At 39.5% G+C, this 25,878-nt stretch overlaps 1 protein-coding gene across 1 annotated transcript in view; it reads right to left on the bottom strand.

Moving 5' to 3' along the window:
• Window positions 1-25,878, bottom strand: part of EHBP1 (EH domain binding protein 1) — a 222,839-nt gene that overhangs the window by 157,276 nt on the left and 39,685 nt on the right. The window contains 2 exon segments of the mRNA XM_009282606.2: window positions 12,643-12,696; window positions 22,082-22,177. Coding sequence (XP_009280881.2) covers window positions 12,643-12,696; window positions 22,082-22,177 — 150 coding nt within the window.

Here is a 25,878-nt window from a genome sequence, read left to right as displayed (position 1 = left end):
CGGGGAGAATAAATACAATTACTTGTGCCACCACACCCAGTTTCAAATCAAACCGAGCTACAGATTACTTGTTAATCTATACTCATACTGAATTTGAAGATCATGTAATAGCTCTTCCCTGCAACGATAGTGATGAGTACCTTTGGCATTACTCAGCAATTTGAAGTAAAGATGACGTGATGGATCGTTATCCAGCACAAGTGTTCAGTCTGATACAAACAACTGGCTTTTCCAGATGAAATACTCCATAGTCAAAAGCCATTTCATATTTAACCATGTTCTTCTAACCCATACACTATCAGCTCTAAACCACAGCCCATTACTCCAACTCACCTTTGCCTGTCAGGTGAAAACCAACCAACCAAAACCAAACCAAAAACCATTTTCCAGTGCACTGAGACAGATTTTTCCAATGAAAAAGAATGGTGTCTTTCTAAAAACTGTGGCAGCTTTGCTACTAAAGGAAAAAAGTTTTGCACATGCCATGGGACACACGAGTTTTGCTTGGTGGGGATGAGATGATACTAAGGATTACCCAATTGTGTCTCACCAGATCATGGCCACCCACACCATGACTTCCAGAAACTCAACTGTTACTTAAGATAACATCTTCAAGCTTGCACTTGCAAAGAAAATAGCAAGAAAATGTGATTTGAATGTAACTGATGAAGATAGACATGATTGTCTTCATTTCTGAAAGGGTTTGGCTCCAATGTATAAAAAGCTGAACAGCCATGACCACACCAGCACAACCGCCAACTTTTTAAGGACGTAACTTCAACCATATTTTTCCTGTGGTAGTGATAAAGAAGTGTCTACGCTCAAGAAATGCTCAAGGCAAATAAGGTCCAAATTCTTCTGAGACCATTCCCATCTGCCTGAAAACTAGCAGCAATGTTCTGACATCTGGTCTGTCTATACAACCTGTCGCCAGCTCAGGCAACCACTCATAATTTTGGATACCTACCACAGCCGCTCTGAGGAAGCATACAGTTACAATGCACATGCGTTAAGACCAATAATGAATTTTCATCAACTGCAAAGCAACACTTGTGTGGTGGACCAAAGACAATTGGAATTTGTAATGCAGAAAGAGGTCAGCCCTTAAAATTCCCCATGTTCTCCCTCATAACTGACTTAACGCTTCCCATGTTCCCCTTACACTTGCTTACTTTAGTAGGTCAGCCAAATTCCCAATTCTGCAATACAGACCCTTCACAGGAAACCTGTACACAAACTTCCAAAGACTGAATGAGAGGTAGGGAAAAAAACATCAAGAAATTACCAAGAACCAACTGAAAAGATGCTAAGCCTCTTCCCAAAGTATTGCACAATACATAAGAGTTACAGAAATTTAAAAAAAAAAAAGAGAGAGAGAGAGAGAGGGAAAGAGCTTGGTTTCCATGAAGCAGTAGAGGGCTGCTTCATCCAAAGAGGAGGCTGCAGAGAAGGGATGCAGAGGTAGTGATGGTGTAGACTGCATTAAAGCCAGAACTATTTCACCGCGTCCAGGTGAAACACCCCAATTGTTCCACAGATCTCGAATACCCTTTGAGATAATACCCTTCTTCAACAGCATCCATACTAGTTATTTATGTAGTCTGTTCGTTTAATACCTCAAATCCTTCCTAATAAATTAGTTTCTTTGGTTATAATATATACTTAAAGTTATGTAATATGAATTAAAACTAATTATGGGGAAGATTTATACAGATGATTCATGGAACCACAAGCACATAAACTTTACGCTAATTCTTTGCTGACAGATTTTTAGGGTTATTTCCCAAATATTCCATTTTGTCCTTCCATTGACAAATATATAGACAAAATCCCCCCTAACTCATCACGCTCCTTCCTGTGGCTGCTCCTGGAAGCAAGCACCCAATGTCTCTATCATTGAGGATTTTGGCACTTACGGAGCTACTTCTACGAGAGCGTTTCCCTCGCTCTTATTCCACTTTGGCCCAGCTACAGCTCATTCTCTCTGCTCCTGTCTTCCCCACTGCCCACATTACCTGACCATACACTTTCCCTTGGTCCCACCTTTCTATTGCAGACAACAGTTCCTTATGCAGCAACATTAGCATATCTTGCACTTCTCATTTTCAGGGAAAGATATATTAAAGGACAGAGAATACCAATAGTAGGGTTGGGGGGGAAAAAAAAAAACAAACAACCTGGGGGTGGGGAAGAGAGGTGAAAAGGTATAAGGTTTTGTCAGAGACAGATTTTGATGGCAGTTGATTTCTGTGTTCTTTTTGCATTCTTTTCTGAATTTATTTAGCCCTTAAACGTGGAAAGCACTGAAAAAATCTCTCATTCCAAGTAACTTCTCACTCTTCATCAGAAAAAATACAAATATAATTGATTTCCATTTCAGGGATCTACTTTACAGACAAAATTGAGAGATAATTCTTCACATAATTTCCCATGTTAATTCTGATGTGGTAAATATCGTACATGTTCTTTCATTTTTGTGCTGTGCCTTCCTGCAACTGGTGACTGCTTTGTGGAGGTTTTTTTGCTTTAGGGAGCAAAGCTTTAGAGTTTCCCACATCTTATCCCTTGCTGAGCAAAATAGTCTTATGGTATAAATCATTAAAACTACATGCAAAAAACTGAGAGCCTTTAAAGAAAATCTCTGAAAACTAATAAGTTTACTTATTTATAGCAGGCAAAGCTCTCAGGGCCAGACCTGGCAGTTTCCTATTTTGGGCAGTGCACCAAGGACACCAAAATAAACTTATAGAGCCTGGCGTCCATCATGCTCAGCCTGCCATTCTGCCAATCTGCTACACTCCCGGTAAGGACAGTCCAGGAGACACACCAGAAGCAGAAATATTACTATTTAACAGCACAATGTAACACACAACTGTATCATCTTCAGGCTTTAAATTAATCATGTTTGGTATATTATTACATTTTATTTTTTAAGCCACTGGAAAATGTAAGAAACATTGCTTAAGTATAGACCACCGTGCTCAGAATAGCAATCTTTGAGCTCAGGGTTGCAACTTTGTACGGGTCACAAATTTGGCAGAAATTCAGTTTAATCTTGTATTTATGCTAGTACATGGAATGACAGAAAATACTGAACAGCTACAAGATGTCATTTTATGGCACTTTATTCAATGCCATGTTATTTACGCAATCTTTCCAGACTAGTCTCAGGTTGCCACCACACCTAAGCTAAACCAGAAGTTCATTTATGCTGCTCGTTAAGATTCAAGAAGCAATTTGACCCAGACATAGATAATGCAAAACAATGAGAAAGGAGAAACTTCACGTGAAAAAAAAACAATTATGATGGTGCAGTATCAATTCAGATATTGAAGAATATGCCAGAAGGGAAAAAACCTGAATGAAATGGCATCAATTAAGTTATGGAGGTCAATTAATTTCCATTATATTAAATTCTATTAGGACAGCTAACAACCAAAGAAAAGAGGCTGAAGGCAATAACACTTGGTGCTATTACACTGCCAGATGGTTTTCCTAATAACAAAGGTTTTCAGGAAGCCAGAACTCTTATTTTTCTGTCAGCTGGCTACTGTTCTGCTGGTGGCCACTATTTTTAAATAATATGCTCTGAGTTAAATTACAACTGCTTGCATGTACAATCCTATCCAGTTACTTAATGCAGAGCTACATTTTACACAATAATGGATATTTTAATTCTTTTTTGGCACATATTTCCGTACCTTGAGCACATGCAATTGCAAGGTATTATCTCAAATCAACCAACATATTCAATTGGACTCCCAGATTATCTACCTTTGAAGGTGACTTATGTCAAAAATATTTTTCGTTAAATGCGTTGCCATTTTTTCCACTTTCCACACTGAGTATTTTGTACTACATGGCTGCAACATATGTTGTTTTAACACCGTACGGCTACCAGGTCAAAAATTAGATTTATCCATCATAATGTTGCCCCAGACAGTGGCATTTTACATAATGATATTCTGAACTGCATCGAGAGCAAACACATATCCGTGACTGTATGTAAATGTAAAAACACACTCAGACACATAAAACCAGGGAAAAAAGTGGCAAGCTGAACAAGCTTAAAAGCAAATACTTTTCTATTAAAAGGCAAGTTGCTCAGCTCAGCTTATGCCTAGAGTATGATTAGAACCCCACTGTAAAACAATTACCAAGACACCCTTCTGTATTTGATGTCTGAAAGAGAAACGACCTCATGCAGACTCTGCCTCTTGTGTGTGCTGGTAAGTATATTTTACTGCTTATTTTCTATGAATAAACATATGCTAACAGCGGCTGAAACACACCGCTGGTTTTAAACATGCCTAATGTAGTATTAGAGGTTCATTTCCAAAGCTGTCTGCCTTGTTTATTAGCTTCCTCCCTCCAGCTGGCAAATACCACTGATAGCAACTCTGATCAGCTGTCTTGCACAGTACACTCATCTATAGAAGACACATCCTTCTAGCAGGAAATAACCCTCCCCAAAACATAACCAACATGATTTTAGCAATTTAGAAAACAGTTGTACTTTACTACTGTGAATCAATAATAAGCATATAAATTATACGTCAACACATTCCATTGTAAATGTTATGGTGTACCACACGTACTGAGCTTGTAAAGCTAGAGCCTAACACCCAGGCTGTTCTGCCCAATGCCCAGTGGCCTCCTGTCTCCATCTTCCATTTGCGAGACCCTCTTGTGTAATTGTAGCATAAATATCAGAAATAAGATGTCTGCTTTTTTAGAAAATTTTAAACTGAAATGCTGTAATATAGTTTTCAAAACTGCCATATCATATCCCAAATTATATTCAATACAGCTCCACTTAGTGCAGTTATTAACACAGCATCAGAAACAACATCATTTAAAGGACAGTTTGGGCACTGCAATTCATTTAGGAGATAAAGATCAAATAACAAAAGAAATTTTTTATAACTATTTTTGAAAAAACACAGTAGAGAAGAGTTGGATAGACTCACATTTCTTACTCTATTTTACTGATTCAAGATAAATAAGGTATTAAAATTGTAAAAAGTTAATTAGATAATAAAAGTTCTTTCAACAATTCATCTAAAATTCTCATTTAGATAAGATTTTTGTCATCTCATGGCTCTGGCTTAATAGATTATTACATATTAATGATAAAAAGGATTAGTGGTGCCCTTAATTTCAGGTGATCTAGGCACAGTGTTGTTTTGGTCAGAAGTAAAATGTCCATTGCAGACTAAACAGCAGTACAGCATGAGTGAACACCATTTGAAGCAACTAGCAGGCTTTGCTTGGGGATACGAGGGTGGCTGCAGGTCAGAATATAAATGAATGGACAGAGCTGTTCCGAAAAGCTTACACAGCACTTGCCCTCATGATGCCTACCTCAATCCAGGACCGCTGGTGCCTCCTGTGTGCTGTGCCATACAGAGGGGAAAACACTCACAGCCCCCCCCGCATCTTTCATGCCTTGCTCACGTAACACTTGCACTAAATACAGGTGGTAACTTACTTGTCCTACAGCATTTGGTGTAAAATTTCTCCAGCAGAACTCGTGTGCAATCTGCTTCTGTTATCGTCTGTAATTTTCAGAGAAGGTGCCCCTTCTGAGGGGGTTGTTTAAGTAAGCGACGCCTGTAGGGTCGGTGCGGACAGACAGGAGACTCACCTACTCCCAGACATCTACCCTAAACCAGGGTAATTTGCTTTGTGCACAGGCCCCTCGCCCACTCCTTACCAAAGCCAAGACCTTGCCTCTGATCATGTTCTGCTTTTAGTTAAAATTGCACAGAAACACCATTGTGGTGCACACACGAAACAAAAATGTGTTACTGAAAAAGCACAGGATCAGGCCTCCTAGAAAGACTTCCTACCCTGTCTCCTTCAGAGCCAGAGCAGCCAATCAAGACGACAATTTCCACAAGTTTTGCTCCAAAAACCTAATCTCGGCGATTTCTCAACTAGAAAAAAGTGCTAAATATTTAATGTAAGCAAAAACTAAAAGTAAAACAAGTTTTCTGATTCTCTATTACATTTAAAGCAGAGCAAGAGTGAGATGGCTGACAAAGTAGCATTTAATTCCTAGCTAGATCTAGACCAGAATACCCAGCCTAATTTACACACACAGTCACAGTTCACATAATCACATACAGCAGAATATGACAGGGGAATTAAAGGACCAGGAAAGCATGTCTGAACTATGAGCTTCCTATTCTAAATGTATTAAATGCAGACATTTAATTCAGAAAAAGGCTAACCTGGTCGGTTCTTATTTTAAGCAAAGATTTATTTCAAGCAGAAAATACAAAATGAATGATAGAGCTTTTCTGATTGCTTTATTTAAGAAAAAGTAAATAGCCAATTTAGACTTAAGCTCCCACATGCTACAAAGATGCACTAGAAGAGATAGCCAAGGTTTTGTAATAAATTCTGGTATAGAAACTGATCAGCAAATAAGGAATCATCTTACTCCATATGCCTGTCTTTTTCCCCAGGTTCTTTCTGCAAACAGCATTGACAGTACCCAGAATTTCAATTCACTGCACTACGCTGGCATTTGCCTCTCAACATTTATTTCCAGAAACAGGTGGAAAGATTTGACATCTATACTTGGGCTTTTATTCTGATGTAAAGCAAAACTTGCTCTTGTGAAGTTAAGTGTCGCAGCGCCATTGTAGTGAAAGGGATTTAAACACGCAGTATAAAAGTCTGATTCTACCAAAATTCTGGGCTAATTACTGTTCAAATCCAAATGAGCTGCTATTTTTTGAAAAGCCTCATTTGGGAAAACACCGTATTCAGAGCTGTATCTGATGAAAGCTTAACATCTTGCTAATACCTCATTTTATTGAATCACATTTAACATTCGTCACCTTTAAGACTGGAAACAAATTCATTTCTACATCCCATCCACCTGCCCTCTTCTTTCCCATTACTTTCACATTATTTAGCACCTTTGTGTTGTCATGCCTATAAATAACAGATGGGCATTTTAGGAGCAAGAAATAACCTCTCCAAACCTGTGAGTGATAAAACATGATTTAGGGCATTCAAAATGAGAAATAATCATAAGCAACCATGATACAGAATTTCGGGGGGTGGCAAAACAATGCACTTGTACCAATAAAATGAAACTAGATTATGTCAAATGTTCTGTAACTTTTTCTAATGTTTCTTCCATTTTGAGGCTTTGCCCACATTTGAGCAGAGGCCAGTTCAGAACTCTTTTTGGGTTAGGGTTCCTGAAGGTATGCAAGAGCAACAGACAAAAGGAAAAGACAGATCTCATTTTTCAGCTTAAACTTGTTATTCTTTATAACTGTTTGCTGTAGGCTAGCGTGAAGAGCAAACATTAAACTCCTTTTTTCTCAGTTCAGCAGCTTTGTTGGACATATTTTCCTGGAGAAACCACTTAGAATACCCTTTTGGTTAAGGTATAAAAAAATGACTGGAAGCATGGATGTGTCTCACAGAAGGATGTACACCTGACAATAAATCACTGTCAGACTTGAAAGGTTGGCGTGGTTTTCTTCAAAAAGGCACTATTAGAAAACAGGGGTCTAAAAAGGGACATCAAAACATTTTGGAAGACTCTCTAGAAAGGACAGATGTGGAAGTGAGTTCAGTTTCCAAGATCTCAATACAAGAACAGCCTGGAAATTCAGGGCAATGCTTCATGAGGCAGGTGATGGTGTGCAGGCAGCGCTGGGCACTGCTAGTCCCTGAAAGCAATGGGCAGCACGAGCGGAGCAGGACACTGAACACTTGCTCACACAAATGAGTCCATAGAAAGAGAATGCTAATGATCTGCTAATGCAATCAAGGGAAATTAAATCCCATGTGTAACCACTATCACATTATTGTGGTTCATTAGTCAGAGGCAAGAAGAAAGGAGGGAGCCTCCAGCCACACAGAAAGCAGAATCTGTTCTCCATAGCTGTAATTGGTAAGACAAGAAATAGCAGCCTTAAACTGTACCAACAGAGATCTAGGCCAGGACGATTCCCAACAGCAAGGACAATGGAGCATTGGAACAGGCTGCCTGGAGACACTGCAGGGACCGTACCTTAAAGTTTTTAAAAACAGTTTAGGCAAGCGTTTGCCTGAAATGATGCTGCCTTGAGGCAACAGGACAGGCCAGGTGAGGCTGCCTCCAGCCCCAGCCTAGATCAATCTATGAGCAAAGCTTCAAAAACAGGTGGGGCATTTTTCTTCATTCATCTGCCAAATTAGGAGGTCTGGGATGTCCTCTTCTGTTGTTAGCAAAGACCATGTTTTAATAGGCCTGCCACATAAAGAGAGGAATATGGTTAGTATCAGGGATACAGCGATGATTGCCAATGCCTTGATTACATTGATGCTACTGGAAAGTGCTCACCCACCACAACCCTGGGCCCTGTGAATAACCTATATACAAAGGTGAAACACAAGGCACATTAGGGAAGATAAAGAAGCCTACTATGAACCTTGGAATATATTAGTATGCCATTTATTAGCTATTAGAGATACAAATCTGGGCACAAAGAACATTTTCTACAAAAAGCTGGAAAAGTTGTTTCCTAGACCAAATATTTTACCCTCTGAAAACATCCTATGAATTTTTTAATTTCATTTAAGAATGTAGGAGGTAGCTGTCTACAAAGCTGTCAGCAAACAGGCAAATGCGATGGTCCATCCTCAGTGGATGTTATGTGCTTTTCCATGCTTTGAGCATGCTAGGAAGCAAAGTGACATTTTTCCATCACTTCAGCTACCTTTACTTCAGACAACGTTCTTGTACATAGAGCCAGTGAAAGCTTCAACGTATCTGGACCAATTTAAACCTCTACTCTTCCCTCCTGTCCCTTTCTTCTTCCAGTAGCTAGACAATCTGCAGAGATCAAGAAACATAGCCCAAACTTCAGGTCAGCTGAACTCTTCTTAGAGATGCAGTCTTCATTTCAAGTTGACTAAAACTCATCAGCTGCCCTCCTCCTGGCACCTCTGAGGGGATGCTTAACGATTGCACCATAGGCCACTTCACTTGAAAACTATTTTACTGCTAAAAGACAGAGATGTATTTAGAGACATGCACTGTTCTTTTACTTAAATGGGAGAGCATGGAAACCCCGCAGAAAGTTTGATAGAGGCATTAATGCTGTTTGTGAGAGTTTTCCCTGGTACTTATAGAGTCTCTTGCCACACAGAGACTCTTTGTTGAGCACTGGTACACCAGAAACCCCGAGAAAGCAATTCATAAGAGAAATCAGAAGTTAATGCTGAAAAAATTAACACTAGAAGTTGGAGCTCAGACAGTGGAAGGAACCAAATGTGGCAACAGCACATGTTCAACTACCCATAGGAGCAATAAGAGAGAAAAATTACTTACTAGAGGAAGTGGCTTATATTTTTAAATGGAAGGCAACTAGTCCTTGTTCTCTAAACTGAATAGACAAAATAAACTAATGCCAATCTGTAAAATTTTGAAAGCCTATTACCTCTCCACAGATGGGTAAGTCTTATTCTTAGCTATGAATTTCTTGCTCTCCAACTTGCAACAGCCAATCTGAACATCCGATATTATTCAGAAGAGCACAGAAAACAAGACAACTCCAAGAACTGCCTCGTGAAGAAAAAACAGATAATCAAATACAGAGTGTGGTTAAACAAAGATGAAATTAGAGACAAGAAAGTTAGCAGTAAATATACAAAGAACGCAGCTGTGAAGGAGGTAAAGACATGGGAGAGGCTGATGGAAAATGAATATCAACATTAAATATTAAGAAACTGTGCTATGATCAAATTATTTATGGATTAGACATACGGTAGATGACAAAGGTTGACTTACTACAATACAAATACAGAGTGACTAAGACATTAAAAATACAGTTAGAGAAAAAAAATCCTACAATAACCAAGGTGATGGATCACAAAGTACATGTATTTGCAGGATTAAAAAACACAAAAAAACCCCAAACCCCAAACTAGAAAAAAATCAACCAAAAAAACAAATATCTTGCTTCATTTTCATTTATAGCATGGTTATCTTGCACAAATCGCCTCACCGCTACTTAAAAATTCCTCTGAAAGTCCAGAATAATCTTGTTTTTAATTTGGTAGCATCTGCCAGCAGAGGCATCAAACTTCAGCTGACTATCTCTTTTAGCTGAACTTTGCTCAGCCATACTGAAGCATTACAAAATTATTTTGGAGATTGACTTTTAACAGTAATAAAAAAAAAAGCTCAAAAGAAATGTTTTTAGCAGAATTCAGATTGCTTTATAATGAAAGAACATCCATAAACTTTTCAGGCTTCAGTATTTTGCATTCTGAGTGTTGCCAACCAAGGAGGAAGGGAAACCTTACAGCCTCTGTGGGCAGAGAACATACTTGGAACAAAAAGGAAAAGCCCCCAAAGGACTGTAAAATGTCTCCACACTTCCCAAAGGTGACCTGTCCTTGTCAGATTCGATGATAAATATGTTCCTTTAAAACCAGGAAAACCATATGTTAAGCCTGAAAGGGGTAAATGTCAACAATTTAGGGAGGGAAGAGATCAGCCTCCTGCCTCCTCCCCAGCTCCCAGATTTTTAACAAGCAGGTGTTTTGTGCTCTGAAATGTCAACCAGCCATTGGATCATTTGTTACTTGCTCGAACAGATGAACATATTTTCATCCACCACTAAGTGGAGCTGTTACTCTTGGAAAAGAGTTTCTCCATATCTTCAAGTATATTTGCAGACCAGATTTTTTTGGCAGTATCTACCGCTTTCAGTAGTGTTTCATCTTAAAAAAAAAAAGGCGATTGAAAGCAACCAGTTTTATGGTTGCTTTAGCTCTCAATAATTTTTGCAGTAAAATTATTTATTAAATTTATTATTCTGAGGATAATATTTATATATCCTCTAATCCACAGATAAACATCCACCTACCAATGACTATTTGGCAGTTCTTGTGGGATAAACTAATGGCATAACTGAGGTTGTAAAGAGTAAGTTCGCACACAACAAAAGGTTACCCCATCACCAATACATACTGGAACCGTCTCCATCTGTTTCAGCAGAGGCCACGTTTTGGGGCACAGCAACCAAAGCAACCTCCTACCCTGCAAGCATTACTGCAGCTCAGAGAAGATTTGAGGCAGAGAGCGAGAACTGCATGCAGCAAATGTACTACTGCCACCTCTATATATCATATGATGACATGAAAACAAGCAATGTGTTATAAAGCAGGACATGAAGTCTACATGCCCACTATAAATTTCTGAAAAAATCTGCTGCAACGTCATGGGAAATCCAACTATACCCAGGGGGGTTGGCTGAGAAATACACTGACATTGTTTTATTCACAGTTACTTGTACAGTGACAATTGGTGATGGAGACTTCCCTGATTAAAATAAACTAAGTGAGAAAGAAAAGGAAACTCCAGGAAACAGTAACTAAACTGTGTTTTGTATTCATAAGTCTCAAATGAAAATAGAAACTTGGCATTTAAAAACAAAAGTATAAATTAAGCACTTTGCTTTCAGCCCTTTTAAACGTTCAGTCACTGGCTATCAGAATAAACTTAGCTTTGGACATCCAAATCACTTCTGATATCAACAAGAGAGAAAAAGCAGCATTTTTAGGCAAAAAAAAGATAACATGCGAATTCCATTGCGTCCCCATACTTCAGTGCTGCCTGGTACGACTACGACTCCATAAAAGAGCGGTATTTTTTTTGTTTAGAAACGACAAATAAAAATTAACTCATGTTACTGAGAAACAGTCCATAATCTATATTAATGAGAGACAAACACACTGTCTTGATACCACAGTCCTTTCAAATGTATTTCAAAAACAAGTTTCCTCTTCAAGGAAACTCCAGGTAAAGCAGCTCCCCCATTTTTCAGCCCAGGCAGCCCCAAAGCGGAAGCTGCAGCCCAACATGGAGAAGGGAAAGGAAAGAAGTACTTCATGAAGCTCTGTGCAATGTTTGGCAAAGCGTGTTGTTTGTACAGCCCTCAGGAGCTCAGCTCTCTGGGAAGTTCTGGGAGCTCCTGACTCAGAGGAGTCAGAGATTCACAGGAGCCACCTTTTGGGTTTTCACTGGGTGCACAAGATGGCTCCCCCACACAGAGCGCGAGACTGGGATCTCAGGGAGCAGGGGGCATGTCATGACTCTTTTGCTCTTCACTTAGGTGACCATGGCTGGTCCCACCTCTCCACCCTGCCTCAATTTCCCCACCTATAAAACGCAAGTGATGAAAATGTGCTGTTCACTAAAGAGTGGCATTCAAAACCGGGAAGGGTGCACTGCCATTTGGGATGTACAGATGTCATAACCCAGCACTGACTTGTTCACTCCCCTGCTCATAGAAAAATAATGTGTCATAACCCATAAAACAATGAGTCATAACCCAGCTCTAACTTGTTTACTCCATTGCTCATAGCAAAATAATGCAAGGAAGACTGATGCTTACAAGGAGGGAATTTAAGCAGTGTAGTACAGTACTCCCCTCTCCTGTATTTTAATTGTAACATAACAATAGGTATTTTAACAAGCCTTTATTACTACGGAGCAAGGCTTTACTTTGGTTCAGCAGCTCAATTTTTACTCAAGCTTTTTTCAGCATTTGGACACCCTTTAATCTTTTAAATGATTAAGTCTTACACATATTAAAAAAACATAACATTCCAGCTTACATTCTCTATGACAAACGTCCATTCTTTGTCTTCAAACTCTTCAGCATGGGGATCCTAGAAAAACAAACCAGAGAACTTAAGTCTAAAAATAATCCAGGGTGCAAGAAATTGTAACTCAGCCAAGATTTTCATATACTCATAGAAATATTTTTACCCACTGAAGATGACAGAGGGAAATACTTTAGCTAGGACGTAGGCTTCAGTGGACGTCAATAAGATGATGAGCAAGTTAGGGTAAAACTGCCAGCAAGGATTTAATAAAGACTCCTACAGATACAAACATGAGGTTGATTCTGATAAAGGCCTGTAAAAGTGGGAAGATACATCTCTCTTCAATTCTTAAGTTCCATCTCCCAAATAAACACAACAAATCTACACCTTGCAGAGAACACTGGAGGAAGCCACTGCTCCCACTTGGCGTGAGAAGGCATACACCTACAGCAGCTGCGCATCACCCCAACCTCCTCATGACCAGACCCCATCAGCACTAGCAGAGATCCAAAGTCACAGCTTCAGAACAGTACCTCATTTCACTGCAAATTTCTTAAATACGTATCCTTACTTCACAACATTTCTATTGCATCGCACATGAGGACCAGAAAACATTTTCACCAAGAGGAAGACAAATAACAACAAGGTTTGTATATTTGGCATTTATTTCCAATTTAATGAGCTTTCAATCTGGTGGTATGGTCTATATTGTTGTTGTCTGAAATTAAGATAATGGTGGAGACATTAAGTCATCCCCTTCATGCCTCTATCAAGGATCCTACTTTAAAAAAAAACTTTCAAAAAATATCATTAATTTATCATCCAATCCTAGTTCTGAACAACTGTAACAAAATAACTTGTACTCCTCTTGCAAAACAGCTTCTCACATTAAGAGAATGTGGCTTTAGGCTTTCTTCAGACATGAAGCCTAATTTTGCTATACCTCAGTTTTGTATTATTTCCAGTTATAGGAAACCACTCAATTACTCCTTTGCCTCTGACACTTGCATGCTATAGACACTTGTTGATAAATGTTACTTTCCCATAACCAGCATTTGCCATCATCATATGAGACCACTCAGCACCTGCAGAGTTTTCTTGCTATTATTTGGAGCCTGCTTATGATACTACACCAAACACTGCACCAATTCAATCTTGCTGCCGTAAATTAACAAAGTGGATCAAGATATTTTGCTTCTACTTTGTTTATCTCCGTTAGCACCATCTTCCCTTTCTTTCCAGAATGCTACAAGCCTCACATTCAGTCTTTTCAACTCACCTTAAGTCTTTGCTTTAATCATCTTTGTTTCACTTAGTTTTGCTTTGAAGTCAGACACACAGTGAGTAGAGGTACTGTATCGTGGTACTACAAATGATTCTTTTAACTAGTTCTCATCAAATACACAAAATAAAAGATTTTGTAAGTAACAAGCTTACAGCGTAAACAAACAGCGAAAAGAATTACTTTTTTTCTTTTTCCAGCACACAAAAAACTTGGAAAGTGTGCTTTTAAATAAACCTCCTCTTTGAATGAACTACAGTAACATTTCTAAGAGGATATCGTCCTATCTCCTCCAGCACAGTCCTTCCTACAAAATCCAGTAAAGCGGTTCATTGCTCTGCAGACCCCCTGTAAAACACTGGCTCTCCTTGCAGGAGTCGTCCCGCTGGGCATCGGCACGCTCCCGGAGGAAATTCAACACCACATCATACCACTGGCACCATCATTAGCTATATATTTAACAGCTTCAACCACAGGCGTCATATGCAATATTACTCCAACAATGGGATGTAGTTTCAATGAAAAAAATATAAGATGTTACTAGAAACTTATGTCAAAACTGATGATTTGTTTTGATATATAAATATTTTTAGAATTTTTTTTTAAAATCAGAATAATTTAAATACTGCAAATGAGTGTGAAACATACTGTACCATTAGCCATAAGGATAGAAGTGCAAGTAGATACATACAAAATTATACTGAGGTATCTCTGTGTTCCAATTAATGTACTTGTAAATATCAGATTATGTAATTATATATCCATCACATTAATCAGGTTTGTGGAATTCTGCATTATGTAAATAAAGTGCACGATACCTGCTGGTTTGCTGTATCCTATATAAATTCTAAAGATACAATTTTCTGCAATCCAGCTATTAAGTACTTATTTTCAAGAGTTAACCTGGGGCAATTAATTACCTTTTTGTTTAGTTGTTTCCTTTGATACAGCATAAAATGACATAATGAGATTTAATGGGATCATTAATCCCCCTGTCTTAATAAGCTACTCCATAATAAATGACTAAACTCTTAAATATTTCATCCTGCTCAATTTTTTTCAGAACTCCCCCAAAAGCTATTAATGCAAGGCTGCAGGTTTACCTAAAACTGCTTGCAAAGTCAGGGCCCAGTATTTTATCTCATGTAACAAACAAAACAATCATTGTTTTGTTCATGCAAGGCAATAATCTATAAAGAAAAACAAAGCTCTTCTATTATCAATGGCAATAAAACTGATTTACACCTCAAAAGGTTACAGAATTAGGTGCTCTGCTGAGTATTTCTGATAATCTGATAGAGCAAAATAATACTGTATAATAAAAAAAGACTTCTTACTATTCAACATTTTAGCAAGCACTTGGACGCGAGTTGTGAACACTTTTGAAAAATAAACACGAGTGTATTACCCCCAAACTCCCTACCAACCACCCAGAATAAAAAAATAAAAATTGAAAGCTTCAAGGACTTCTCTAATGCACAGCCTTACCAAAAGTTTGGAGAGTCTGAAATATGCTAAGATATGGACACTTTGCATATGTGTAAGATATTTCAGATTTAAAGACAAATCCAGATTTTTTTTTAAAAAGCCACAATTTTTGTTAGTCTTAAAATGCCTCTAGAAACAGAAAACCCTGAATAAGCTTACACACCTCAGCCTCAGCATTTCCTTGCAAGACACACATAAGTGTGTTCACTCTTCTCACTAAAATGCTTTTATTAGAAGCCCAGGGAGCAGCATGCAGAGTCCTATTTCTAGCTAACTGACAACTTTATTACATAGTCAACATTAACTGATACTTGTATAATTATAGTTACAACACAGTTTCTATTGCAACCACCATTTCATCCTTTGGGCTAACATTTCAATATGTGGTCTCCATAAAAAGTGATGTTTCTCTAAATCTGGCTAATCTTTCACCTTATTTTGGATTTGAAGAGGGTAAATACCAGTAAAAAAAAAAATATAACACCACATACTTCCCTCATTGGCTAACCCATATTTTTCATTCATTTCCCACATAAAACTCATGTGATGAATTTAGCAAACTATTGTTTGAGAACTATACAGCTGACTGCTCTTTAGGAAGAATAACCCTAGGAGTAATGGCTATAGCAGCCTTTGAAATTTCACTGTATGAAAGCCCTCCCTGATAACACAGCACACAAAACCTCACCTCACCTGCAAGCAGACACAAGTAATCACTGAAAATGCACAGCTGGAAACACCTAAAGACAAGAGTTATAAACAGATCTCATTCCCATCCTCCTTCCTGAAAGCAAATAATGAAAATTACCTAAAAAGCTCAAGGAACAAACTGTCTCCAGTACTTTTCTCAGCCTGAAACTGCCTCATACCTGGCTGTAACATGGAGTTGGCAAGACTTTTTTTTTTTAAATGCTCATTTTCTTTACCAACATACCACAGATGCAGAACTACACTCTATCCAACATTTATTATGGTTTTACCTCAAATTGAAAACTGTGAGTATTTGGGCAAATGGATTGAATGGCTTGTTGTTCCTCCTCATTTTATTGTGTAGAAAAGAATCATCATTCTTAGTATCAAGAGATAGGCCCCATTTTCCTGTTTCTCTTTCCATATGCATTTGCCTCTCAGTATGACACTCCTTTGCAGTATCTTCAACCAAGTTTTAGAGCCTTCTTTTTTTCCCCCACCCTTTTGCTTTTCTTTCTTTTTTTTTTCTGGTAAGATGACTTTAGTGTTCAAAAGTAACACTCAGGTGAGAAGCCAATAGTAAGGAACTGTGCAAAGGACAGGATATCATCTTATGGTTCTCCTACAGTGAGACTCTCAGATAATCATTTCTCCAACTCTTAAGATCAGTAGAGCGTTTTGATCCACCAGCAAAAACCTGGCTCATCTCACATTTTCCTAGTAACTGTGTTAACTACTTTTCTAGAGATATGCTGGCCCTCAATAAGCTCAGTCCTACAAACTTTTCTCTGCAATCTCACCCATCAGCTTCTTTGTGACCCCATTCTGCCCATCCATGTGCCAACTACCTGAAAACAGACAACTCTTCTGGGCTCAGGCAAGGGAAGAACAACAAGGAATGTGTCTGTCACATTTTTCTGTTCTCTGTTGATCAGTCCATCATCAGCCCATTCTGCAAGGAACTTTGTCAAGAACTAGATCCTTTCTGCAGTGTATAAGGTGGTTTCAGAATACTGAAGAAAGGTAACCCTTCTCCAATAGTTTAGGTTATCTTCAGAGTCATTTCTGTATCTCTTGTAATAGGAATGAAAGACATATCAGCAAACAAGGGACTGCTCCTTCTCATAATCAGCAGCCAGAGTGGGTGGGGAAGATCTTCAGACTGTTAGTCCCTTCCTCCCTTCCTTCCCCATGCCTCCCCCCTAAGCTTTCCTGGCTTTTGAAGCTTGCCTTTCAATTAGATCCCTTCATACCAGCCTTAATCTTCGGTCTTTCTTCTTGGAGAATAACTACTTAAGGACTGTCATATTGAATCAGATCAAATGATGACAGGGTTTGTGATCTTCCTCTACCAGTGACCTATAGCAGATGCTCCGGGTACTCCAGCATCTGTCTTCAGCTTTTGTACTTGGCTGTTTGAAGCTGCAGAAGACTCAAAATTTGACCCAATTCTTGTTGCTTTCAATGCTGCTTACAGAGGTCTGATTAGTCTAGAAAATCACATACAACTCTGGTCAGTTTTTGTTGAGCTTCCAGAAAACGGGGAGCTCTGAGCAGACCGGCAGAACTGTCCCTGTACATCACCACACCAAGCTCATGACAGCTCACACTTTCCTGTAAAGCCTCTGGGCTGGAAAGCCAACAAGGATTAACTTTTTTTAATGTATTTTTTTTTACAATTAGTCCCCACACTAACCCTGGATATTTAATTTTTTAGTGTGCAAGTGTGCTCCCTTCCCTGAGCTTATGATTTTTATATCTGACACACAACATCTTGTCTTGTCTACAGGGCTGTTTTTCCCTCCTATGGAATATTCTCCATAGTGTCCGGTCAAGCCACTGGTCTCTCCTAAACTGAAACAAGTATGTTCTGAACCTGGATTTGTTCTTTGCTTCTGGGAAGTGGCTTTATCAAAGGGTTTTGGTTTGGGGTTTGTTTTTTTTTTTTCCTTCCCTGAGACAATGTATTGGCTCTGCTGCAGTGTTCCTGCTAGTGCACGGCTGGTTACTGCACTATAATCAAAGCACATGATTGACATGGGCTTTCAAGAAAGATGATATGGGATTTATTCTGAGAGATATGTGGGGACAGGAATACTTTCAACAACACAAGTCTCCTTTTATCATCTATTTTATTCTTACTTCACTCATAAATAATTTTTTGCGTGCTTAGAAAGCTATGCCTTTAAAAATGTCTTTTTCAAACTCTGGAATGAAGAGCTGATAATCTTCCCTGTTACTGCAATAGTACATTGGTGTGATAAACCATGTATATCACTGAAAAACAAGTGGTTTTTTTTAATCCGATGAAGCAAAGTCCATGCTTACTCCAGAAGAACAAACATTCTTGCTTGGGAAGTTCACTTTGCTTTTAAGCTAGAAAATAATGATGTTGCAATTTAAATCCTCGTAGTACAACTGATGTTCACTTAGCTTTGCTAAAAGCACTGGGCTTGCTTGGCAGTGAAAATTTCTCGTTTAAAATCTCTCTCAGTTGATACAGGTATGTGTTTGTACATAAAACCACGGAAAAGTATACAAGCTTTCATATATGATGGTTAAACCTTGCTAATGCAGGGACTCTAAAGGTGAACTTCTGGAGTGCAACCATGGAAACAATAAAAAATGGGAATTCAGCTAGCTTTTCTGGCATTTATGGATCTTTCCATGAAAGCACTACAAATCATGGACTTAAAATGCATAATAGGCTTATTGTTTCACAAAGTTTCTTCCTCCCCATTTTGGTTGAAAAACCCAAGGCATAACCAAACATGAATGTAGAGCATGGCAAAGGAAGAAGTTAAACTTTCAGAACAGATGGAAGTTTTTATGTAATTAGCACTTCAGCCGGCTGGATGGGCAGGAGGTAGAGCTAGTCAAGGGAAACTGAATCAATATATCCATTTGATACTGTTCCCCACATGACTCCAGAGCATTATGAAATTTTACCAGCAGCCCAGAATTAAGTGAAATGAAACAAAGTTTTTATTTATTTGAAATGAAAGTTTTCTAAACGAAGGTTGTAGTCTCTTCAATACTTAAGCTCTGCTTGCCTAAGAATTACAAATATATTGTTGGAAACAAGCTAACACCCAAAATAGGGATTTGCAGATAATGCAAAATATCTCGTCTGTTGACTGATCACAGGCACTTTGCTAGCCAGCTCTCAAGTGTCCACGGGTGACTACTGGAGAGGATATTCTTAACATTCTCATCAGCACTTGAAACCTTGACTTATCTCCTAATCCTACCAGCAACACATTTCAACAGCCACTTAGGAATGCACAACCACTACTGTGTGAGTCATTTCCCAAAACACGTAGCTATCTATTCTGGAGTCCGCTTTTTCCCTTCCCTGCACTTCTATTTCAAACAGCACCACTGCACTAATTTGTTATCTGTGATTGCTACAAAGCTCTTTTGGAGCAACCTGCTCCCATCAGTGGGCTCTGCCAGTGTGGACATGGAGTCAGCAGCTTCCCTTAACTTCTCTGGTTGTAATGAAAGAGGACAACTACTGTTTGTTTAACAACACGGCCACGCTAAGTGTACTTACTGCAAAGTGTCAAATGTTCAGCAGTCACTCTCCTTCGCAGGGGAGTGGCTCCTAAAGGGACTTTTACAAAACTGCAAGATGAGCAGTCTCTTTTTCTGAGCTTTACTGCTTTCATCGTTTTCACCTCCCTCCTTCCAGAGGAAGGAAGGATACAAATACCTGACTTGTAAGTCAGCTCCCAAAAGGCTGCTGCAGTGCACTATTACATACTTCCTTTCCCACTACTCTAGCGCTGACCAGTCAATGCATCAGCTGTGCAAAAAATAGCTAGTTCTTTTTGACCATCCTTGCCCAGAACGTACCAGGTACAGAAATGCCAGCTCTCCGGGTGTTAGGACATATCCCACGCTACAGCTGAAGTGCCGCTGTAGCACTGAGCCAACAGAGCTATCAGAGGACTGGGCACAGCGTAAACTGTGCTAACACCGTATTCTGCCTGCTATCGTATATCACTCTCAGCTCATTCATCCAGGCAGACACAGATGGTCTCGCACAGATACAGTGCTCCTGGGGCATCACCCAACTTGCTCAAAAAGCGCTGCTCTGTACCACACCTGCATATCCTTATAGAGAAAAAGGTGGGTTTTGGCCATTTGTTAGAGGAGCCAGAGGATCAGTTAGAACAGATTTACATAAAAGCTGCCTGACAATATGATGCTTTTTGCGTGATCTCAATATTTTGATTATAAAAGCCTGTGCTCGTTCCCCCAGAGATCAGTGTGTACCGTTCCCAGAAGGCACAGCCTCTGGCATTATTCACGCTCCTTCCTCTCCTCCCAGAACAATCCTTGTGACGGGCAGGCTCATTTTTGGGGAGAGGAGGAGGCAGTCCAGTGAACATCTGCAGAGTCACAGTGCTGGGTAAAATTAAGGCTGTAGTAATACCTAACACCAGCTCCAGAGGCCCTTCTCTCCTCTCACTATCTGGTCCTAGCCCTCACACTCACTTTCAGTGGCACAACTACAAGTTTGTTGTGCTGTACTACAAAATATATCCCTGAAGCGGTGCAGGTAGAAATAAAAAGGTAGTGTGGGATGGCAGGAGAAGGCTGGGAGACACTTTTACTCTAAAGCCACAGCATCACAGAGCTGCACCCGAAAGAAACTTAATTTCTCATTCTTCACCTAACATGTTATCACATAGACAATCAAGAATTGTGTACATTTCTGCTTCACTTTGAATGTTAAAAATATTAAGTAACATTTACTGTGTTACATAACCATATTCAGATTACAGATGCGCAGCATAGTCACATAATGGTGTTAAACTTCTTAATCCAAGCAGAGGCCCTTGAAGCATGCAAAGGCAAACAATTTTTGCTAGTGAACTTTTGAACCTCAGTTGAAGACTATGTGTCTGCTAAGAAGAGAAAAATTTATGATAGTTAGCATCACTGGCAACCTGGGAACTTTCTGTTCATTGGTGATCCCAAGGGGGGAGGGGGGGAAAAAAAAAAAAGAGAGAAACACCCCCTTTTTAGGCTTAATGAACCAAGTAATAAATTCACATTCTAAGGCTAACCAGAAGCTACTTCTAAGCAGTTATTCAGGGAAGTCCCCAAGACAAAGAAATACAAATATTACTAATTAGAAAAAAATATGTTACTGTTGCCCTAAGCTGTAAAGGGAACAATTATATATAAGAACAACCAGAGTGTAGCTGGAGACACCAGAGTAAAGAAAAAGAAAGAACTAATGGAATGAAAATCCCAGAAATCACCAACCTCCCAGTCAGCCTCCTAAACTATCACACATGCAAAGCTGCATTGTTTATCTTTATGCAGAAAGGACTTTCCCCAGTGATATTTCAGAAATAAGTTCTAGCATAACCATCAATTTCTTCTCCTGCTTCGCAGCCACACAAATAAGCTTCTTTTTTTAATAGAACAAATGCAGTTCTCTGTACTATTCCAGTACTCCACATCCACTCCTACAATTGCAATCACGTAAGTACTGTGATGTTTGTGTGGCATACTAAATACTGTGAAATTAAGAGCTGGATTCTGTTTCCTAGTCAATAGCATAAGAAATAGGGTCACTGCACTGCAACTGAACAAGGAAGTCTAGAAATGGCTGTGTTTTGACAACTTCTGGCTTACAGTATTTAAAGAAAACCAACCAGCCTATAACCCACGCCAAGCCCTTACACATATACTACGTGCACAGTTACACACGTACTAAATTCTATGCCAACGACTCGCCATAATCAGCTGAATGGGATATTTCGTTGTGTTAACTAAACTACAAAAGTAAGCTTTGGCAGGGAACAGACCATCCTTCTCTCTGGGATTTAAACTGGGGACATAAGGTTGTGCAGTTAACAACTTAAACCCAGCAAGATTAGGCCTTTGTGATTATAATCTGATGTTTCCAAACAGAATTTTTCATATGCTGTTTATGAAATAGGAAAGATTATGCTTTAAAAAACATACCTTAAAGAGCGTCACAGTAATTTCAACATTTTCAGGAACTGGCCATACCACCACCCCACGGTATGGGTTCTTGATTCCAGGCTGCCAGCTATGAGCCTAAAGGAAGAAAAGAAACAGTTGTCTTAAAACCATTATAAAAGTGCTGACTCAACTCCCACAGGACCCAGCATGTGTAGGTAGAAGTAACATGTCACTAACTCCACAAAGGCTGCTTTCTTAAACCTATGACTCTACTGAACACTATAAAGGACATCATTAAGAATGAGAATAAGGAAACTCAGACCACTAGCAGGCATTTTTTTCCACTGAACTAAAGCTGTTCCTCACAAAGTCCTAAACTCTGGTTTTTTAAGTACACAGCACACGTCAGGACACTCAGAGCCTTGCAAAAATCAAGGCCATAAGGCCAGAGCTTCTGTAGCAAGCTGAGCTTTATTTTGTTTTTATCCAGATGAGGAAATGCTTTTATTTAAAGAACACTTGATGAGTACAGCACATAGTGCAGGCTTAATCACGTTTAGACCTAAATAGAGCAAAAAGACATTTTTATTTAAGAAAAAAACCACACAAAACAATTATTCATAATTCAGGTATTAAATGCTACTAAAACATTTAAATTTTTAAGAATTAATATGCTGGGGTACATACACAAGATAATGATAAAAACAGACTAAAATAGACTGAGAACTTACCTACCTTTGAGGATCAATTTGGACTGATCTATGGTCTGTATTTACATTTTAATAGCTAGTCCTGAAAAAAACATCACGTGTGAGCATTTCTGTTTTGGAGTAAGTACGCTTTTTTCCAAGCTCAACTTAATCCATTTTGTGATGCTGTAAGACAAATGAGGGAGGGATGCTGATGCACGAGTGACTGCTGAGCAGCATGGGGGTCATTAAAGTTCTGTGGAAGTTTTATCAGGAAAGAATGTACAACCTATTTACTGTTATCTGAAGCCAACTAACTGGGCTTTTTTTTCCTTTTTTTTTTAATTCTAGAGCATCACTCATTGCAGTTTTATACTCCTTCCAACACTCAGAACTTCTGATGAAAACTGCCTATTAGAACAAATTCTGGCTACAATGAGATTAGTAGGACTTGTGCCTCAGGTTCTCGGGTATCCTAAGGTAACCTGGGCAACTTTAAACATGACTTTGCTATACCAAGGTGGGAAAGACAAAGATGGTGAAACAGGCCCATTCAATCACATAGAGGCAATGTGATCTGCCGCTCTGTACTGTAAGCAGTGTGTACTCCACATGCCAGGTTCATATCTGACAGCCCCATCACACATGCCTACTGCTTTATGAAAGCCCAGCTGAATGCAAGAGGGCTCACCAGAGCCCACAGTATCACAGGTACCTCCTGTAGACTCGCTCTTACTCTAATCCCTCAATCCTCACAAAACAGAGGTCTGCAGATTAACTACAGGTGACAATAACTGCTAAGGCAGCAGAGAGGGAGAGGAGTTGAAGAGACATGAATCTGAAGAACAACAAAGCTGCTGGCAGAATCCAGCCTGCACAGCCACCAGAGAAGAGAGCCCTACCTGCCTCCACAGCTACATGCACACAGCATGCTCATTTCCACCCCGTTATTTTTATTTTCTTGCCGAACATGCTCTCCTGTGGTTTTATCACAAGTTTTTCCATCTTTGGTGTTCTGCTTAAAACCCCAGCTCCCAAAGATGCCTAATTAGATTAGAAATTTCAGTAAGTTTCTATGCTTTGTGCTTGCAGAGTAAACTTAAATAACATGACTTGGGGCATCTGAAAAAAGGAATTTAAAAAAGAGCAACTTGAAAGAACCCAATTTCTACTATTTTTAACTCCACAAATTTCAGCCTAATCTCATTATTCTAAAGCAGGCCTGGATGAATTTCTGAATAACTGAGCAAATAACACTGTTCATAGCTTTACTCCACAAGTGTATTTTTTAAGAAAAAGATGTTTTGTGAGCAGCAAAACACACCACACCAGTTGTCATCCCTACCACAGCCACTAGAGCTCCAGCTTACATCTCCCTTTCACAGGACCCGCAGTCCCTCCCATTGTTCTCAGCTTGCCTGATGAGGATGTTCAGCAGGCACAGAGCAGTGATCCAGAGCCAGGCACACACTAACCTACCAGCTAGCCTGTCCTCGTGTAGCATCTTGTAAGATAAATCAACTTCTCCCCCATAGGGGCACTCCATCCTCTCTCCAGATACCAATTTTCACACAACTAGTAAGAGCTCATGGCATGTCTGGAACCTGCGCCTTCCTGCTGGTTTTGGCCAATACTGACAATTATGTCAAACTTTCAATGTCCAAGGCCCAGGCACTGACAGCCTGCTCAGTTCACAATCACTCCTTCCATTTATTAAAAAAAAAAAAAAACCAACAACGCACAACTAGAAAATGAGCATCCACTGGCAAAGCTTTACTTCAAGCCCTTTATCAGCATAGCCTCTCACCAGGAGAGTTACTGAGACACAATAAATACACACAAGGATACATATGATTTTCTGTCACTGTGACAAGCATGTCACTGAAAGCAACAACCAGGAGGCAAGCCCTAGCTAATGAGCTTTTAAAGCAAAGCTGTTCTGTGATCAGCTGAATGTTATTAAATCCTCCTTTGGCTTTGAAAAATAAACACTGTACCACACAAACAGCATGACAGAAAAAGATAACATCAAAACTATGTCTGGGTTGTTGGGAAGGAGAAAGGGAAATGGGAAAGCAAAGGGGGGAAAACACAGAGGAAGGACTAACAAGGATGATAATTTAAAATTATGAAATGAAGAGTGTTATTCTAATGCAATATTTCTCATGTCAGGGACCTCTGTGTTGCAGTTTCTTGAAGTTACGTCTGGCCTATATAAAAAAAAAACCTTTTCAACTCTAAATTTTAAGCCTCGACTTTGATGTGAGCTGTATCAGGCCACCTCTGCGCAGCAGAACTACCAGCACTTCCAGACAGGTGATTGCTGTCAGGGCTCAGCCAAGGCAAGGTGCTGCATCTGCACAGTTCATTTCCATCCTCATCCTCACTTCTAACTCAATTTCCCACTGGGTTGTGCCTTCTAGACCCATTTTTTTCCTCATCTCCTACTAGTCTTCACTAGCCATCTCCCCTTGTCTCCGAAGCCAAGGTGAAAGAAGCAGCCAAGCAGAAGTGACCACTTGCAACGGGTGCCTCACCCACAGCCCTCCCCTTGCCAGACTCGTCTCTTAAATCGGAGGGACAAGAGCCATGGCCTTTAAAGAGAGGCAGAAATGCTCTGTTGCATTTCAAGGAGAAACTCAACTCCTCCCTTTTTCTGCCAGTGGAAAATGAGAGGAGACGACGTACCATGAAAGTTCTTTTAAATCAGGAAACAGGAGCTACAGGAGGGGTTGCTGAAATACCCTATAAATAGAGTAGGGCCATGAATGACATTGTCCAACCTACAGCATTGCTCTGGCACAAAACCGATGACTGTTAAGAGGAAGAAAGCTGTTTAAGAAAGGACGTGGAAGTGAGCTTACAGACTCGCACAAGCACTTCAGGCTACCCAGTTTTGAGATCCTTCCCCAGTTTTCTCTCTAAAACAATCCAGACAGCCTGCTTTGCAATCTACCATTCATGATGTTTTGAACATCACAACAACTGTTCTGCTGTGCTTGAATTGGAAACACAGACTTGATACCTCTGCAGTTTTGGCCTCTGGTTCCAATGAGAAGGAAAGAATCTTTAAAAATAGATCAAAATCAGCAACTTACAGGGCCAGATAATGAAAGTGTCCAGCGTTCCATATGATAATGCACACAC

This window comes from Aptenodytes forsteri, unplaced genomic scaffold, assembly GCF_000699145.1.
Source record: "Aptenodytes forsteri isolate BGI_AS27 unplaced genomic scaffold, ASM69914v1 Scaffold582, whole genome shotgun sequence".
NCBI lineage: Eukaryota > Metazoa > Chordata > Aves > Sphenisciformes > Spheniscidae > Aptenodytes > Aptenodytes forsteri.
The sequence above is the reverse complement of the archived record's forward strand: the minus strand, read 5'-3'. Positions and strand labels throughout refer to the sequence as shown.